This window comes from Apostichopus japonicus, chromosome 16 (genome assembly GCF_037975245.1).
Source record: "Apostichopus japonicus isolate 1M-3 chromosome 16, ASM3797524v1, whole genome shotgun sequence".
Classification (NCBI taxonomy): domain Eukaryota; kingdom Metazoa; phylum Echinodermata; class Holothuroidea; order Aspidochirotida; family Stichopodidae; genus Apostichopus; species Apostichopus japonicus.
In genome coordinates this window covers 3,925,637-3,945,870 of record NC_092576.1, presented here as the reverse complement: position 1 = coordinate 3,945,870, position 20,234 = coordinate 3,925,637, and the positions used below count along the sequence as shown (strand labels likewise).

General features: G+C 37.0%; 1 protein-coding gene across 1 annotated transcript; it reads right to left on the bottom strand.

The window, feature by feature from the left end:
* Positions 1 to 8,727: 8,727 nt before the first annotated feature.
* Positions 8,728 to 19,874, bottom strand: LOC139983804 (uncharacterized). The gene is made up of 8 exons (XM_071997586.1): positions 19,135 to 19,874; positions 18,102 to 18,171; positions 17,781 to 17,949; positions 12,156 to 15,610; positions 11,766 to 11,828; positions 11,272 to 11,340; positions 9,884 to 9,955; positions 8,728 to 9,242 (listed from the first exon to the last, which is right to left on the bottom strand). Exons 1-8 carry the CDS (start codon positions 19,153 to 19,155, stop codon positions 9,019 to 9,021), a joined length of 4,143 nt encoding a protein of 1,380 aa, XP_071853687.1. The 5' UTR covers positions 19,156 to 19,874; the 3' UTR covers positions 8,728 to 9,018.
* Positions 19,875 to 20,234: the final 360 nt, after the last annotated feature.

Genomic DNA, 20,234 nt, shown 5'->3' with positions numbered 1-20,234 from the left:
AGTTATCAGCATTCAAACTTTGCGAACACTCAACCGTATGATTTGTTACACATTATTGGTGCAACTAATGGAAAGAAGACAAAAAATATCCTAAGTCACCTTTTTTGTTCGACCATTTGCTAATCCAGCAGAGTGTTACTCTATATAACATTGTAATTGATCACAACACTATGGCAATCATCTCGATGTAGATTCATAGGAGAGTATTTTAAGATTTTCGATTCAACTTTTACATTTGTCGTCCCAGAAACCTTTTATAGTTTTATAGTACACACAGTTTAAATACCAACTTAAAACTCAAACTTTGGTAACTTTTACTTCACTTTTCATTAAGTAAAACTTAACTACTCAAGGTGATACCACATTTTTGTATGAATAAAACGGTATCTAAATTTTGAATGAGCTGCTTTCAATGTCCTAGAAAAAGTTTTCAAAATTGTAAACTAGTCCAATTGTTCTGATTGTTCTAAACTTACGTTGTTGCTATCGGCGCTATTCAAAATTGCTCAACCGCGTAATGTAAACCAGAATGCAAAATGCATTGAGGTTTCGATGACTTCAGTACACTAGAAAGGTGTTAGTATAAGCAGAACTAGCTGTTACTATAGAAATGGCCCGAACCACCATTTTGATACATTAAATAAACACAGGTCAGTCTATTGTACGTGGCTATACACACCTGCACCAAAAACAATAGGGGTCTTGGAGGTCCAAGTCCATTTGGAGTCACCAAACGCAAACTTGTGGAAACCTTGTTTTATAAGCTACCGTATCTCCCACAGCCAGCCTATCAGATAACATGTGCGTTAGTACAACTCATACAAATAGGAGGCTGCACGGTAAACAACTTTTAAAAAGTTATAATGTTATACTTATAGGCTATGCATATACGCTGTGAATGTCGGAAATCAAGTACAACGTCGAGTGTCTAGACAAAGTACCAGCATAAAAATACTGCATTTTTAAACTGATTTCATTGAGCGCCTCCAACAATGTGTAGAGATAATCTGGGAATGTCGGTAATCAAGTAAAACGAGTGTCTAGACAAAATGCCAGCATAAAATACTCTACTTAAAATTGAATTATTGAACATTACATGATGTCTGGATATGTTGTGAATGTCGGCAATCAAGTACAACGTCGAGTGTCTAGACAAAGTACCAGCATAAAAATACTGCATTTTTAAACTGATTTCATTGAGCGCCTCCAACAATGTGTAGAGATAATCTGGGAATGTCGGTAATCAAGTAAAACGAGTGTCTAGACAAAGTACCAGCATAAAAATACTGCATTTTTAAACTGATTTCATTGAGCGCCTCCAACAATGTGTAGAGATAATCTGGGAATGTCGGTAATCAAGTGAAACGAGTGTCGAGACAAAATGCCAGCATAAAATACTGTACTTAAAATTGAATTATTGAACCATTACATGATGTCTGGATATGTTGTGAATGTCGGCAATCAAGTAAAACGAATGACAGTAATATTACTACAGACAAAGGTTTTCGTCCCGATCGAACACCATAGCGTTTATTATATGACCTATACTTTTACTAGTGTTTATAGTTGAGAAGATGCGATCTTATCACTGCCTGTACTTTGTGAATTCTCTACACAATATACATATGGCGGATGCCATCCAGTGCCCTAGCTTCGCTGTTTTACAAGGGCGGCCGTCCGACCTTCATTTCGCCTGCCCTGCCACTCTTTCCTCCTCTCCAACTCCGTATATAGTACCTCGATGCTTTGACCTGCAGCGATTTCACCAGCTACCCCAACTCTTCAAATATCCCTGCAAATGTAGTGTGCATATCTCGCTAAATTCCACGCAATTTGTATTAGGCCTGTTCAAACTTCGGAGTTTCAACTGCACATGCGCATATCCTGAACATTTGTGGAGAAAAGATCATATCACCTTACCTACAACACATAGCCTTAGTCAAAACTCAAGTGTATCTTGGATGATTCGTTTCTTGCATAACATGTTAGCGGGTTTTTTGGTCTAAAATTCTTAACAATGCTGAGCGAGGTTTGTGTATATTCCATTTACAACACAATCCCTTTCGCAAATCGAAACTCCGAACTGGATTGGTGTTACGAATGAACTTGCTTGGCGGGTTTAGTAAACTAGTTCTGTGAGTCATATTGCCTACGTACTTCAATACTGTGCCCCTCTTGTTACTCACGAAGCGCATACTACATCCAACCATAGAGCAACTGATCCAACATTTACCCTGGATGCTTTTCAGTATTTGGAAACAACCAACTCCACGAAAATTTACGGAAGCCCATTAGGGCCAAGGTTGTTTTTTTCTTCCTTGAAATCCGAAATCCTTATTTTAAAATCCGAAATCTATTATTTAAAATCCGAAATCCTTATTTTCAAATCCGAAATCTATTATTTAAAATCCGAAATCCTTATTTTCAAATCCGAAATCTATTATTTAAAATCCGAAATCCGTTATCCTTATTTTGAAATCCGAAATCCATTTTTTGAAATCCGAAATCCTTATTTTAAAATCCGAAATCTGTTTTTTAAAATCCGAAATCTGTTTTTTAAAATCCGAAATCCTTATTTTAAAATCCGAAATCTATTAATTTTAAAATCCGAAATCTGTTTTTTTAAAATCCGAAATCCTTGTTTTAAAATCCGAAATCTGTTTTTTAAAATCCGAAATCCTTATTTCGAAATCAGAAATCCTTATTTCGAAATCCGAAATCTTTTTTTAAAATCCGAAATCCTTATTTCGAAATCCAAAATCCTTATTTTATAATCCGAAATCTATTTTTCGAAACCTAGTTTTTACTTCAGCGTTTGTAACATTAATTATTGTTCATTGTAAAGTTTGTTGAAGGCCAATGCTGCATCATTCATCTTGCATCCATGTTAAGATGGCGGAGCGTGAAGATTTGATAAAGGGTTTTTTCCAGCTTGGGCTATCAAACTTAGAAATACGGACAATTTTGGACAAAAACCATTTAATAAAGATCAATAGCTAACATTTTGATAACACTAGCAACGACTGCAAAAGTCGCCCGTACTGCCGTACATTAAAAAAAAAATAGATTTCGGATATCAAAAAATAGATTTCGGATTTTGAAAAATAGATTTCGGATTTCAAAAAATAGATTTCGGATTTTAAAAAACAGATTTCGGATTTCAAAATAAGGATTTCGGATTTCAAATTAAGGATTTCGGATTTTAAAATAAGGATTTCGGACTTCGGATTTTAAAAAAACAGATTTCGGATTTTAAAATAAGGATTTCGGATTTTAAAATAAGGATTTCGGATTTCATAAAATAGATTTCGGATTTTAAAATATAGATTTCGGATTTTAAAATATAGATTTCGGATTTCAAAAAATAGATTTCGGATTTTAAAATTAGGATTTCAGATTTCGGATTTTGAAAAACAGATTTTGGATTTCAAAAAACATATTTCGGATTTCCAAAAATAGATTTCGGATTTCCAAAAAAAGATTTCTGATTTTAAAATAAGGATTTCGGATTTCAAGAAAAAAAAAACAACCTTGGCCCTAATGGGCTTCCGTAAAAATTATAGTATTTAAATAACATTTTTACGCAATGTCGAAACTTCAATGACTACTTTTGACGATGTATGACTGCAGTAGTTTATGTACACGAATTAGTGTTGCACCAGAATCATGACTTGAAGCACGTGGTCAAAGGGACCGCAAAACTTTACGCAAGTTTGCAACGAAGAAATAACTGTGGTATAAATGCACATTTTACATTATCAACTCTCAATATGGAGAGAACAAAACATACTGTGAGATTTAAAGTCCTTTTCAGTATCAGAGATGTTGTGGTAGCTTCCCGCAAAATTCATAGATTGTCTCAACTCATAACTTTCTGTGATAAAACAATTATTCAAATATGACATTAACAATATAAATGTAAATAACGTCCTCGGAGTTGTATCAACTATCATGTAAATATCGTTAACAACGTGATTTTGTTCGACAAATCAGGTTGTTAAGGATATTTACATGGCTGTTGCTACAAATCCGGCATGACATTAACGATTACCCCCCCCCCCCCCTTTTCGCGTTACATAGTTAAACCATCATACTTTGCGTTCATTGAGCACTGAAGATGCAAGCATGTTTGCAGACAATGGGTAAGGGACTATTAACCAAACAAATCTCGGGAAATTTGAGAAAACATCATTGGCTGTATTTAGCATGAAAATCTCTGTAATAGATATGTTGTTAGCACTGCACGGAAGCAACTTGCGGTTGATTGTTATAATTTTTTTGAAAAGAAAGAATGATGTTCGTTCACAATGTGTTCACAACGGAACTTTAGATAGCAACGAAAGTGTAGACATCAACGTGAGTTTAGACATCAACCGTAAGTTAACTTAGCAACGAAAGTTTTAGACATCAACGTGAGTTTAGACATCAACCGTAAGGTTTATAAATCAACGTGAGTTTAGACATTAAGGCGCGTTTAGTCGTCAACGTGACTTTGGACATCAACGTAAGTTTAGACATTAACGAACAACAGCAACATGGTAAACTAGCAGCAACAGCTTTAGTTTAGACAGCAACAAACTTAGTTTAGGCAACGAAACAAACTTAGTTTAGGCAACGAAATACGGTTGCCCTTTTCGCGTTCCATACTTCAGGTCTGCTCAGGTAGAGGGGAGAAGGTTTAATAGGATAGGTCAGTGGTATTGTTTGAGAGAGTGGGTAAAACAGGATTTAAAGGGGGAAAATAGGAATTATAGCCAGTGGTGTGGCCAGTATTCTACTAACGGAGGGGGGTGGGGTATCCCTCATGGGCCCAAAATTGGTGGAATCTGAAAAATGGCCTGAAATTTGGTGGGCCATATAGTTTTGTGGGCCCTACATTTTTAAGCTCGAAAAGGTATGAGCTTTTGCACCATTGGTGCTCTAGTTGACGTTTCCATTTTTCCTCTCTCACTAATGTATCTATATATATATACTATATATGGTCTAGCATAACGCGTGTGTGTGTATGGACGCCTTGAACAATTGTTCAATTGTGCAATGGAACCAACTGTGGCTGGTCTTGAACTCGACCGAGTCGTCGGGGAACATGACGCATTTCGGGAAGGGGCGACCGCCCCCCCCCCGAGCAAATTTTCTCTATGATACCGCTAGTAATTTAAAACTAGACAATGCTTAGATGCAACTTACAAGGCCTGGGAAGTGTCATTTCCAGCGATCTGGGAGGCTTTTTCGGCCAAAATTTTCTTGTACGCTTCGCGCCAACTCATGGTGGCGCTTCGCTTAGATAGTTTGCCTACAGGCTTCGCCCTTCCGTTGGCAAATTACTCGCTACACGCCTGTTCGAATTTGTAAAGCAAAGAGCAGACATCACATAATATCAGTGAGCATGAAAATGCATGTTCAAAAATGAACAGCCTCAAAACTGTCTATGTGTGTAGTCAAAGGCGTAGGAGCCCAATTGGATTTGGGGGCTGTAACGACTTGCCCGAAAAATATAACCAAAATTTTTCAAGCGCAAAGCGCGCGTTCAACATGTTAATGTCAATAGGCGGAGTGTATAGCCTAGTGGTTAACGCTGGCGTCTCCCAGCCATGAGATCCCCGGTTCGATTCCCCGCCGACAGCAAGGTGTGTCGTCTGGCAAGGGTGTTGTTCAATAACAACTTCCCGACATGGACGTTAAATGGATGTGTGCCGAGAGATTGGCTTCGGTCAGCTTGCGAGTCTATAAGCCTACATGGCTTCTTTCGCGAGTTCCTGCTTGCGGGAAGATCACATATACATACATACATACATACATACATACATACATACATACATACATACATACATACATACATACATACATACATACATACATACATACATACATACATACATACATACATACATACATACATACATACATACATACATACATACACACACACATACATACATACATACATACATACATACATACATACATACATACATACATACATACATACATACACACATACACACATACATACATACATACATACATACATACATACATACATACATACATACATACATACATACATACATACATACATACATACATACATACATACATACATACATACATACATACATACATACATACATACATACATACATACATACATACATACATACATACATACATACATACATACTCATGTTGTGGGCCTAATGGAGACTTTCCCTGTGGAGACAACTTGTGAGAGTCCCATCATCCTTATCAAACATACCCTTTGGAGACTTGATTACACAAGTTGGTATTGGACTGCAGTTCAGTACCATCCTTATGAATCACCATTCCTTCTGGAGACTAGTTTACATAAGTTGGTATTGGACTGCAGTTCAGTACCATCCTTATGAATCACCATTCCTTCTGGAGACTAGTTTACATAAGTTGGTATTGGACTGCAGTTCAGTACCATCCTTATGAATCACCATTCCTTCTGGAGACTAGTTTACATAAGTTGGTATTGGACTGCAGTTCAGTACCATCCTAATGAATCATCCTTCCTTCTGGAGACTAGTTTACATAAGTTGGTATTGGACTGCAGTTCAGTACCATCCTTATGAATCATCCTTCCTTCTGGAGACAAGTTTACATAAGTTGGTATTGGACTGCAGATCAGTACCATCCTAATGAATCATCCTTCCTTCTGGAGACAAGTTTACATAAGTTGGTATTGGACTGCAGTTCAGTACCATCTTTATGAATCATCCTTCCTTCTGGAGACAAGTTTACATAAGTTGGTATTGGACTGCAGTTCAGTACCATCTTTATGAATCATCCCTCTGGAGACCACTTTATACATTCTCAAAAACCAAACCTTCCAAATGCTGTAATACCCAACCTGCTTGGTTTAAGTCCAGTACTGTTCTTTTTATTTCATCTTGCCCCTTGTAAGCTTGTAATGACTGCATTTTAAATTTCACAAGGGAATTATCAAGAAAAATACAGTTGGCCATGCTTAAATTTTTAAAAAAGTTATTACTTTTCATTACTTTTTTTACATGTATTCATTCCCACTTCTCCAGTAGACAAGCCAAGTGAAGCTTTCATAGAAGTTTTAGTTTATCTCAAACAACAAAGTTCAGTTTTTAACTACAGTTTATTGCCCTGATCATCCGGCATATTCTCTCAGGTCCTTCAACAGAAATGCATACAAATATGAAAAGGGACAGACATTATATGAACACCATTTATTTAAAACAAGTAAACATTACAACATGTTAAATTAATGTTAACAAATGTTCAAATTATTTCTAAAAATTTTAAGCAAGTTTGAACTTACAACTAGTAACATAATAACAGTAATACTGACAACACAACATGGGCTGAATCAATGTACAGAAGTAAAATGACAGTGGACACCATTTTCTTTTTTACTCTATTAGAGATAAGAAAATAGAATACAAATATGTACTTTGGTCTTGATAATGGAACATGATTTCCATCATGTTTGCATTGGTGTATTAGTTGCATCAAAACTAAAATATCTTCACTGTTGCTAACCTTTCACTGAATATAACAAGAAGGAGCACATGCACTAGTACAGCAAATATGAACCAACATAATTTCCGATGTCCGAAATTATCAGGTACTTGGCATCTGGAATATTTTCTTCTTCAGATTTTTTTACACGTGGTTAACATCTCAAATCTTTTTCACCCACCCTCTGACTCTCAAAGATCACTAGCTGTACGAATTGGAACATAAATGAATTCTGTTATTTATTCTCCTTGATGAAACTAAGCCTTGTAATACTGTCAATAGTAACATTAAAAGGGAAAGCCATTTGTTTAACTTGATAACACAACCAAAATACAAACAAAGTATGATTTCAAAATTACCCAGAAATGAAGCTTTTTAGCTGAGTTTATTGAGTTTATGAGTAAATGAGTTTAAACCTTGGAACTTTTTGATGATCTCACTATCTACTAAGTAGTTTCAACAAACACCTGCTTTAAAACATAGAAATATTGAACACAAAAAGGTAATTTTAAGAAGATCATGTCTCTTTTTTGATAACTGATATTGCCTGTCCTTTACTCTCAAAATAACTTTGTTCTTGTCAACATATACTGTTAAATAGCCTCTCAAAGAAGTTTTTAAATTTTCTTATAAATGAAGCACTTAAGCTAAACTGATTTTGAAGTTTGGTTTCTGACTAAAATCTCAGTTCCTAAAAAGAACTAACAGACATTTGCTATCAGAAGTAAAGAACTGTTAAACACAAAAAATTCATTAAAATGAAACCCTTTAACTTTTCTTTTGCATAACTCACACTGTTCTTTGCTTGTACAAATACATCTGACTGACCTGATGTAGTAGACCTATCCACCAGGAAATCTCCTCACTTATATGTTCTTCCCAAAATACTGTAAAAGCTCTCCTCAATCTAAAGAAATCCTTAAAAATTATGATACAGATTTGTATCTCTTTTTGACCTCATTTCCTAATAACCACACTAAACAAACATTTCTATCAGAAACACACTTACATTTAACACAAACAGGTCATTTGGATAAAATCATTCCTTTTTTTTGCATTATGGACCTGATACAGCAGGGTTTTCAGTCGGAAACTGTTCTCCCTTTAATGTGCTTGAAACCCTATATTCCTTTTGTTGTAATCTTACCATCTTACCTTACAACATCCTACCTCTAAACATATTCTTTGTATTGTAGGGAGAGCAGGAGTGATATCTGTCAGAGACTCTGCCTTCCCTAATGTTCTTTTGGAACAGATTAAGAATGCAAGAAAGACATGAATATTGCCTTACAAACTGAGCTCTTCAGCTGAAAAAGATTAAGCAGTAACCTTAAGAAGGAAGCAAGGCCAATAAACATATGCAATCAAAAATATTGAATTGTTTCACACAAAAGGCCGATTTATATTGAATCATTTAGCTTTTTCACTTGCCTAACATGCAATACCTGTTTTTGCCTGCAAAAATAATGTTCATCTTATTGACCATATGCAGCAGGAACTCACTTAAATTCCTTTTGCCAATCTTACAATTTGGTTCCGGACATAGTCTTTTACGTTGTCAGGAGTCCTTCTGGCGAGACATGGAAATTTTTCAACAGCAGACCTGCAGGCATCTCTGCCAGGGTTTTTTCCTTGCTTTATGTTCTTTTGAAAATGCTTGAAGATGGTCTTTTTTTCCTCAGCTGTCCAAGGGACTTTTTTCTTTTGCTTTCGGAAAAATCGTTTACCTGCAGGAGGTAATAGTAAAACGCAAAGTTTATGTAACCTGGTTAAACTCTTTATTGAATAAAAAACATTTTCTGTGAACTTGCTTCCTTCCCTCTAGTGCTTTTTAAATGATAAATATATATACACATCCACTAACGAGTAATTATAGGTTCTTCTAAAATGCTATAACAAGGGCTTCTCTTTGACAACACTTCCTTGTCGGTATGTATGACATAAAAAGTTTGACTAGATATACCTGATGCACACTGGAATTTGTCAACTCTTTTAAGTATGCCTTCAATCACAAAATTACAAATTCACAACAAAACAAGCACAATGATGTTGCAAAAGCCTAGCTAAGATGTGAATTGTCAGTCAGGGCAGAAGTGGGGGCCATCTTGGACTCCAGTTGGTTCCAGACAGGAACCCTTGGCTGGATAATACTCATATAGGCGATGGAATCCAGCGGGGATTTGAAAGTCCTTGACACTATCGAAGTTGGAGTGACTGCATGTTGGCATGTAGTGCACAAAGACTTGCATTGAGAAGGGTACCTCACAACTGGGATCCAAAAAATGGACATTCAATTAACCAGCTTAGGGTCTTAAATTACACTCATCTTTCTCAGATATAACTTGCATTATCTCTACCAAAAACTCACCAGATGAGGTGTTTTCCAGTACCAATTGATCTTGAGAGCCCTGTATTCCCCTTTCATCATCTGAATGGTTATCTGTAAGACAGACAAATGCCAAATGATTAGGTTAATAAAAAACAATGGTCACAAGTTTGCATGGCAAAAGTATTAGCAATTTTATTTCAATCAGGTAACATGTGGGGGAATGAAGACTTGAGTAACAGGACAGATGTCAAATTGGTTTGTGGTTTTTCCCTTTAGACAATGCCTCAGAAAATCTGCTAAATATCAAGCCTATGTTCCCTCATTTCTACCAAATTGCATCTACTGGACATTTCCTTCATGAAGCCTGATACAGTAGCTTCTTTGTATTCCAGGCAAATTGCTTTTAATAATTTACCCTGTGTCTTTGATACCTTGGCTTTTATATAAGATCATAGACAAAAAGTGCAATATGATACCAAATAAACCAGGAAATCAAATAGCTAAGTGATTCCTTGCAAATGAGAGGCAACTTTAGACAGAAGATACCAACATTCGGTGTTACTCAACAAAAATGGCCAATATTGTACAATTGCCTTGCAGTAATTGTCAATGGGTGCCAATACAATACAAGGCTAAACTTCAAAACCAACTTTCACTCTTTCAATCATGATCTCTAGCTTATAGCAGAGAAACTTATAAATAAAAGGCAGAAGGGTGCCATATTACGTTTGATAAGTCCATCAATGTTACATGTCTACATGGTATTAACATTTTTCATTTCTTGGAACGGTTTAAGTCTGGGCAATAAGTTAATAACTAAAAAATGTCTTCCTAAACATTGATTCTAAGAATACTTTCACCTAATTTGAACATCAAAATATGTGGTCTTATCGGGACAATGGACTGCAAGAAATGCTTGCTCTGTATCAATGTCCTCCTGTCAGATTTTTGTGAGGCCACATAAATTCCTTGATGACTGTAAATAGCAATTTATTAATCAGTTTTCTACGGTATTGTTGTGAGTGCAAGCTAACACAATCCTTTGTTGGGATCCTGGCCTAGCACACTAAAGCAGCTTAAGGTAATAAATCACACTCATCTTTCTGTAGTCCCTTTTGAACTGAACTGCACTGTAAATGTTTTTAAAATATTAAAAACTGTATCAATAAAACCTATTTTGGTAAGGATTGATTTGGCACTAATTCAAGATAAAGGTATTGGCCGAAGGTGGAACATACCTAGGGAGTCAATTTGACAAGTATGTGAGTTTGGCTGCAATTGAATCCCATGAAAGAAACAAAGATATGGACTCATCCAGGGGTATATAGATCAAGATTAACATACTTATGTTTTTTATCTTAAATGGCAGGGCTGGAATACAACATAAGTCTCAGACATCACTTGCATTATCTCCACAAAAAACTCACCAGAGGAAGTGTTTTCCAGTACAGGTGGATCATGATGGCTCTGCTTCCCCTCCTCATCTGAATGGTTATCTATAAGACAGACAAATGCCAAATGTGTAGATTAGTTGATAAGCAATGGTCACAAGTTTACGCAACTAAAAGTAATAACAATTCTACTTATTCGGAACATGTTATCTATCATCCAATGTTCCCTGAAAGACGTGAGAACAAATGGGGGCTGGAGAGTTAAGTAAGAGTTGGTTTGTTGTTTTTCCTTAATTACAGGCAATACCTTTGAACATCTGTTTAATATGATGCCTATGTCCGTTCAATTCTACAGATACTTTCATTTGCCATGTTTACCAACATGACAATTCCTTTTCAGCCCTATATAGTAAGCTTTGTGTTACAAGAAAGTATACCCAAGAAATAATTTACCTTGTTTCTCTGATATATCTACCCTTTAATATGAGATGTCTAGATAAGACATGCAACATAATACAAAAGAGACTCACCACCCTCAAGCTGATGCATTGCAACAGATTCTTCAATTTGTTCATCTTCAAACACAGGAATGTCTGTTGGATTGTGAAGTTCAAAAAATTTGTCTTATAATTGATGACAAAATGTAGCCAAAGCAATCTTGGGGCAACCTTTAGAGAAATTAGGTAGAATGCCAGCCAAAACCAGCCTTTTTTTTACTGAAATGGTCAAGGTACTAATATGCTTGCACTGATCTGACCTAGAGTCATGGATGCTGAATAACTCCAGTTTGTGAACATAACCTAAGTTAAGTAACATTGGCATATTAAGTCATTTTATTAGAGAAGATGTTAAATGTTCTTTACATTTCTTGTCATAAGTAGTTTACTCCTGCTAATTGAACTACTTAAATAAATTCCTACCATCAACACTGATTTCATCCAACGTCTTTCCTCTTAAGTTAGAAACTTTGCCTCGATCCATGGCAAGGAGCAATTTGGAAACTTTGCACAGTTCAACTGTTGACTCCTGGAGTCTATAATATTGCTTGTGAATTGCCACATCATGACCAAGGTGGCTTGCCAGCCACTCTACCTCCTGACTACCAAGACTTAAGACTTGTGAGACAGTTGCAGCATACTGTCTCATTTTGGTGCTCTTTATGGTCTCTGGTGCTTCTAAATCCAGACCAGTAATTACTTCAGAAAGGCACTCTCCTCCATCAAGAAATGATGCTGAAGTAGACCTAGCAAACACATAGGGGTTGCCGGCTGGTATGCCAAATGATTCCCTTTGATCAATGATCAACTTAAGAGATTCAGAACATTCTGGTGGAATAATAACTGCGACTGGACGGCCACGTTTTCCCACAATTTTAACTAGCTGGTACCGCTTAGACAGCTCTTTCTCCAAAGCATTTAGATTATGAGCTAATTCATCAATCTGACATTTCTCCCACTGCGGCCGGTTTAAGATGGAAGCTACAGGCAATTTTGCCATTTCAGCTGGTCTGCGTTTGTTAAAGACGATCAGTCTTGCTAGGGTCATTTTCTGCAATAGACGATAATCTCTGAACTCAGGTTTAGCACTCATCAGTTTACTGGTCAAACTTTTAATCTGAGATCGTGTGTGCTCAGAAACTTTCTTCAGATCAGAAGCACTTGGGAGGCTGACTACTTTTTCACACTTTCTTACATTCAATGTGGAAGCAGCTGCTGAAGCAACTTTCACATGCCATTCTGCTTGATGAAGTTGCAAATATCTGTTTGCTTCTTCTTCAGCTTTAGCATCACCTTGCCTTATTGCCTGGCTACGCTTGATTCTTGTGATCCAGACCAAGTCATGCCCTGACTTTATAGCGAATGATGGAAACTTATACTGACAATTTCCACCATTATCATTTTCAACTATGGCACATCTTTTTTCCACTGCCTCAACTACCATATCAAACTTGGATGGTTTTATGAAATCACTGATGTTTTGGCCACCATTAGGATCAGATTTCCTTAGTTCTAGTAAGACACTAGCAAGTGCTCTCATTTTTTGGGACACAATATGCTTTCTGGTTTGCTGGTTGCGAAGCACTTGGTTTCCATATTCAAGTATGAGTATGTCATTGCTAAGAACATCAAACAGCTCATCTCTCTTCATTGAAGATAAGACCATTCTTTTCAATTTGTCACTTGCTCCGTTGTACCGTTTCATAAGGATGTCACTTTCCATGCGAACTCGTGATCTCTTTTTACTTTCTCCCTTGGATTCTGATTCTTTGGCAATGCATCTATACCGCACATGCCTCCACAAATCATCCTTACTAACATATCCCAAACACTGTGGACAGGGGCCGTAATCATCCAAGTCAAAGTAGGCTCCAGTTGATGGTCTTCGCATCAAAATGATCTCTCCAGTCTGTGTTTGTATCACTTCTTCATTGTGAAAGAAATTTCCTTTGTTTCGCAGAAGGTCTAGTTTAACTTTCCGCTCCCTTGATCCCACAGGCAGTGCCATTATCTGTGCAACAGCAACTTCATCTTTATGTTGACTTAGATAGTGTCGACCGATAACAACTTTTAACAACTTCCCACAAAACAAGCATGCATTTCTTTTATCGTAGACTCGTTTGGAACCTTTCTCTGTTTGTTTCCTTTGAGCACATTTGACATGGACTTCTTCTTCCTCCTGTTCTTCATCATCCAACTGCTCCCGTTCACAACCTGATGAATTATCTTCACAGTAGCCTGCATCCATTTTAGCATCAATCACTTTATTGTAACATGTCCCTGAAGTCCCAGGGACATCTTTGGGTAAGTCACATGTGTCATCATCCTTTTCAAGATCACTGTTCTTATCTGAATCACCAGGGTCTGGATCATAATCTGAATTGGCTTCATGTTCAGAAGCATCACTCATGTCATCAGCAACTTCATATTCATGAGTACTTTCAATATCACTTAATAGGGCTGTTTCACAGTCTACCTCTGCTGCCATAATAGGAAACACTTGTGTATCTCTAAGAATGGATCTTATCTTAGCAAGTTCCTTCTCCAGATCAGACCTAGTGTCTAATGTCTGATTTTGCTGTGAGTTGTCCTCTGCATTAGGTTTCTGTTCAATAGCTTTATTTGCTTTCCAGTCACCACATTCTTCAATTGGAGATCCCTCAACCATTTCCTCATCATCTTCTCTCCGAGGTGCTGTATTATGCATCGCCATGTTAGGTAATTGTTCCCTATCCTCTTTATCAGGTTTGTTACCAGTTTCTTCTTTTGTGTATCCAGCAGCGGTCAATTTTTCTTGCTGTGAGTGGTCCTCTGCATTAGTATTCTGCTTACAAGCTTGATCTGAAATTTTGTCACCACTATCTTCAATGGAAGATACCTCAACCATTTCCTCATCATCCTCTCTCTGAAGTGCTGTATTATGCATCGCCATGTTGGTTAACTGTTCCCAACCATCTTTATCAGGTTTGTCACCAGTTTCTTCTTTAGGGTCTTTAGCAGTGGTCAGTATTTCTTGCTGTGAGTGGTCTTTTGCATTAGTATTCTGCTTACAAGCTTGATCTGAAATTTTGTCACCACTATCTTCAATGGAAGATACCTCAACCATTTCCTCATCATCCTCTCTCTGAAGTGCTGTATTATGCATCGCCATGTTGTTTAACTGTTCCCAACCATCTTTATCAGGTTTGTCACCAGTTTCTTCTTTAGGGTCTTTAGCAGTGGTCAGTATTTCTTGCTGTGAGTGGTCTTTTGCATTAGTATTCTGCTTACAAGCTTGATCTGAAATTTTGTCACCACTATCTTCAATGGAAGATACCTCAACCATTTCCTCATCATCCTCTCTCTGAAGTGCTGTATTATGCATCGCCATGTTGTTTAACTGTTCCCAACCATCTTTATCAGGTTTGTCACCAGTTTCTTCTTTAGGGTCTTTAGCAGTGGTCGGTATTTCTTGCTGTGAGTGGTCTTTTGCATTATTATTCTGTTCACAAGCTTGATCTTCTTTACTGCAACCAACATCTCTCAACATCTCATTGGAAGATCCCTCAACAATTTCCTCATCATCTTCCCTGTGAAGAGTTGTGTTGAGCACCATCATACTAGGTAATTGTTCACAACACTCTATATCCAGTTTGTCTTCAGTTTTGTCCTGAACTTCCTGTTGGGTACTCTTGCCATCCTTGTCTGTTCGCCAAGGAAGATTTTTTAAACCATAGTCATACCGTATCTCGTCACCAATATTAATTTCCTTTGTTGAAAACAAGCAAAGAATAACTTCCTCATTGTGAATTATCTTCTTCATTCTGCAGTTTGCTTTTTGGGGTTTTTCATCATTGACAAATTTTCCAAGTGACTTTTTCACATGGGTTGCATCAATGCTGAAAGATATAAAATTAAAAAAAACATGTACAATTATTGTGTATTTCATTAAATGATTGCAATCATTAAAGGAAGGCAACCTTTTATGCCCAATGAATTAAACTTTCTCCATGTACAAAATGAAGAGAAAAGTCTCCCATGAATATCTTCCTTCAAAATCTCATTCTTTGTGGTGGTAACTCCCACAATGCCTATAGACCTGTCACTACCATTACTCTTGCCCAAACCCAACAGTAAGCTTCTCCTAGCCTTATCCCCTGACCAATTAATTAAAATTAAAATAAGCAAAACCCTTCCCGTATATCCCTTCCAAATTCCTTTCAAAAACTACAAAGTCAACAAGTAAGAGATTCATGTTATTACAAATCTCACCTTGTTTGCAATGTGATGAGTTAAAGCTTGACTGACAAAGATTCTCTTTTGAGTTTTAAAGAAGTTCATGTATTGCTTCAGTAGCACCCCTATGTAGTACTGAAGTGAGTGGCTATAGCACACTACACACTGTATTATGGCTGTAGATAATTTCCTTGATAGCTCTTGACAGGAGCTACTAATTGTGTTCCTCAGTTGGAATTTACAGGCGCTACAAAGCATGAGCGCGATCTTGCGGAATGGTGAGTACTCTACTACTGATAAATACCTTACTTTTAATATAATATTAACACTCTACTTATAAATACCTGTATCATTACAATTACTACCAACAAGTACCTTATCATGGAGGACATGATTATTCCAAAATCATGATCATTAATAACTCACAGTGAAATAACACTAATCCTTAACCAGAATGCAAAAATGCATTGTGCTACCAATGATGTAATATGAGCACTTTTCTTCATGAATCTGATGTAATGTATACTGAGGGTGTACAACATACTTGATCTTTGTATTACAGTGCAACGCATTGTGTTGTGACAAACAATAAATTAACAAAGGCACGGGCTGTCCTGAAATGACCATTGACCTCAACAACAGGCTTCTTGTACTAAGAGTGATACATCAGCAACTAAATTTAATGTCCTACTTTTCACAATTTCACCCCTCATGAACTCAACCACTGACCTCCGCCAACATTAGGCTTCTTGTACTCAATGTGGTACAATTACATACCAAATATGTGATAGACATGTCCAAAGCTACCCTTGTGATGTTATGTTAAGGAAGGTGCCTTAGTGAAGAGAGGCAGGTAAGAGGGGAATGAAGTTAATTAAATTTGATATGGCATATCTAATAATAAAATATGAGATCTGTCCAAGGTTCCTTTCTTGCAACATTTTACAAGGTTTCCACAATTTGACCCCTGGTGACCCCAAATGATATTGACCTCCATCAAAATCAAATTGGCTTTATTGTACTTTATGTGGTACTTCTACAAACTAAATATGAAGTCTGCCCATGATTCCCTTCTTGAGATGTCTCATTTACAAGGTTTCACAAGTTGACCCCTGGTGAGCCCAAATGACCTTTGACCTCCTTAAAAAACACTAGGCTTCTTGTATTAAATGTGTGACTTCTACACACTAAGTACAGTATGAGGTCTGTCTAAGCTTTCCTTCTTGAGGTATCATGTTTACAAGGTTTTCCACAATTTGACCACAAATAACCTTTGACCTCAACCAAAATCAATAGGCTTCTTGTCCTCGATATGGTACTCCTACACATTAAACAAGAGGTATGCTCAAGCTTTCCTTCTTGAGATATTGTTTTTACAAGGTTTTCACAATTTGACCGTCGGTGACCCCAAATGACCTTTGACCTCTACCAAAATTAATAGGCTCCTTGTCCTTAATATGGTACTTCAACACACTAACATATGAGTTATGCCCAAGGTTTTCTTCTTGAGATATTGTGTTTACAAGGTTTTCACAATTCGACCCAAAATTTGCCAACAACATAGTTCAAAGGATGAAGTAAGGTAACTGATCCATTAGCAAAAGTTCTAGAGACTTCTGTTTGACTTCTGGCATATTTCAGTATGAAGTACAAATTGGAAACTGACTTGCACCAACCTACATCAAGTGAGCTTTATTTGACACCTAACTCAAACAGAATTGTAGTTTTAATCCAACTGACAAATGATGTTAGGCTAGCAGACTAATTGACTTTTCACTGACAGATCAGCCTGGCTGACATGGTCAGGAAACTTCGAAAAGAAATTTAACTTACCATAATGTCTTGCCTCTATCAGAATAAAAATACTGATAGCAGTGCCTCAGCTGACGATTTATGTAATCAACCTCCCTTTCCTCTGCCTCTTCTGTTGTAATTCTCTCCCCCTTGTACTGCAGCAAGAACTCCCCATTCTCAATTGATTGTGTTGCAAACACTCCATATCCTAAAAAAAATAAATGAAAAACTATGAACAATTTCCTTTAAAAATGAATAACAGCAAACACAACTCTCCAATATATAATTTCTCTAATACCACTAAAAATATCTTGTTGCTTAGCCATGCAACATGTATGTTATTACTAGTAAAGCACTCACCAATCCTTTCACTGATGAACTTCTTCTCAAGACCAGGGTGATCCTGCTCATAGTTGGGTACATCTGTATCCTTTGGGAAGATTAAAAGATATCAAAAGTTAACACAGTGACAACACAATTACTGAATACTGCAAATTAAAGCTCTAACATGTGTTCAACAATATGGATACATGTAACAGTATGTCAGTGTCAAGAGAGACAATGTGCATTGCACTGCATGTACAATCAGTAGCTAGGGTGCACCGCAATGGGCTCCAGCCACCATGCCAGTTTACTTTATTGCAAGTTGTTTGTGCTTATGCAGAACACAGTGTAGAGGTGCAAGTATACAGAAAGGCCCTAAAGCTAATTTAATGTACAAGGGATTCAAAATTAGCAATCTGGTCAAATTTATATTCAATTCTTGCATATTTCTCTTTTTGCATACTTCAATTTTCTCACATTCAGCAAGGTGAATGCACAAGACGCATTGTGAAATTTAACTAATTGGCAAACTATGTAATATACAGTACTACCACTGTAAGATAATTCAGGGTCAATACATGAGAGGGGTAAACCATAACCCATACAGATGATTCAACTCAATTTAGTACCTCAGCAACTAAACATGAGAATTCCTCCTTGATACATTCATGGAATATTAAATTAACAAACGTTTTCACATGTTGACTCCTGTTGATCCCTATGCCCTTTGACCTACACCGAAAGCTTCACATTCAAATGGGTGAAAAATTTGGTTTATGACAACCCGAAGAGGTAATTCTCTTCTTGCATTGTACCCACTTGTATATAAATATAACCTAAAAGTTCTACATAACAGCCAAACAGTAGGGAAGAAACAAAGCACAAATGAAATCATCACCCACCTATTACTATTGAGATTTCTCCTGGCTTTTCCAGTAATTTGCCAGAGAAATTTGCTTTGGCCAACTCCAAGGAGGAAGAGGCTGCAGTCCCCCTCAACTCCCTGGCTCATATGCCTAAGCAATGGACAGCTAAATTGAAAATATTACAGATTGATGTATTTACTCACCCTCTTTCCACGAGTCTTCATTGTTACCTAGCTAGGATAGTAATGGTCAATGGTTTACAATAGCGTCTCTCGAGGTTGGGCACGAAGGTCGATATTTTCTAACGATAACTCTCATTTGTTACCTCTAGGTCCGATTGAGAATTTTAACCAATCACAATAGTTTTAAATGTACAGAATCTGTCATTCATTTGTAATGCATATTCAATATAGAGAAAGAGGAGGGCCAGTGTTATAGAGACACAATTGAACTTTCAGTAATGTGTTTTACGCGTGAATTTTGGTTTTCAAAAATTGCGTAGCTCTACATTTTTAACCCCCAAAGTCCGATTGTGCCATACTAAATAGAAACTAGAAAACCACTGAGATATGAAGAGATTTATTCCACCTTTCTTAAGATTTTAAGACAAAGTGTAATGAAATGAGGAAAGAACTGTTATCGGTGAAGAAAAACATGGCCTAACAGTAAGTCAACGGGGGTATGGGAAGTAACTGTTGTGACATTCCGTCGCTACATAAGGAAGAGCGCGGGGGAATTGCTATGGGTTTTCCTATTGGAGACCTGCTGGAGTTCCCTCTTCGGTGTAACGTTGCAGCATACCAGTCAATGTACTAGCACATTACATCTATTATACACGTGTGGATTTTTAATGCGATGTACAGAACAATACGATCTGCATCAATCACTCGAATTTGATGAACACATTTTGTTGAAATCGCTGTCGGTGCCAGTAAACTAATAACAGGGTCGGTACGAGTATAGTTATCATCCCCATTCAAATATGGTCACGTAGCCTCAAAGCGCGTTGCTAGCTTTTTGGACAGGTGCTTTTTGGGTCAAATAACCTTGCAAAAAATAAATCTCAAGAAGTGAGGCTTGGTAGAATTTGATTCTTGGTGTGTACGGGTGTACTACTTTGAGCCCCATGAGCCTTTTACGTTTAAAGCTGGTCAAAGATTGTAAGGGTCAACAGGGACCATAATAAAATATATACCTATATGTAATTTTTGAAGACTTGCTATCACCATGCAGGTACTGCTGCATCTCATTAGTATGTCAGATTGAAAAAAATATTCATATCATCAAAAGACGAAAGCAATGT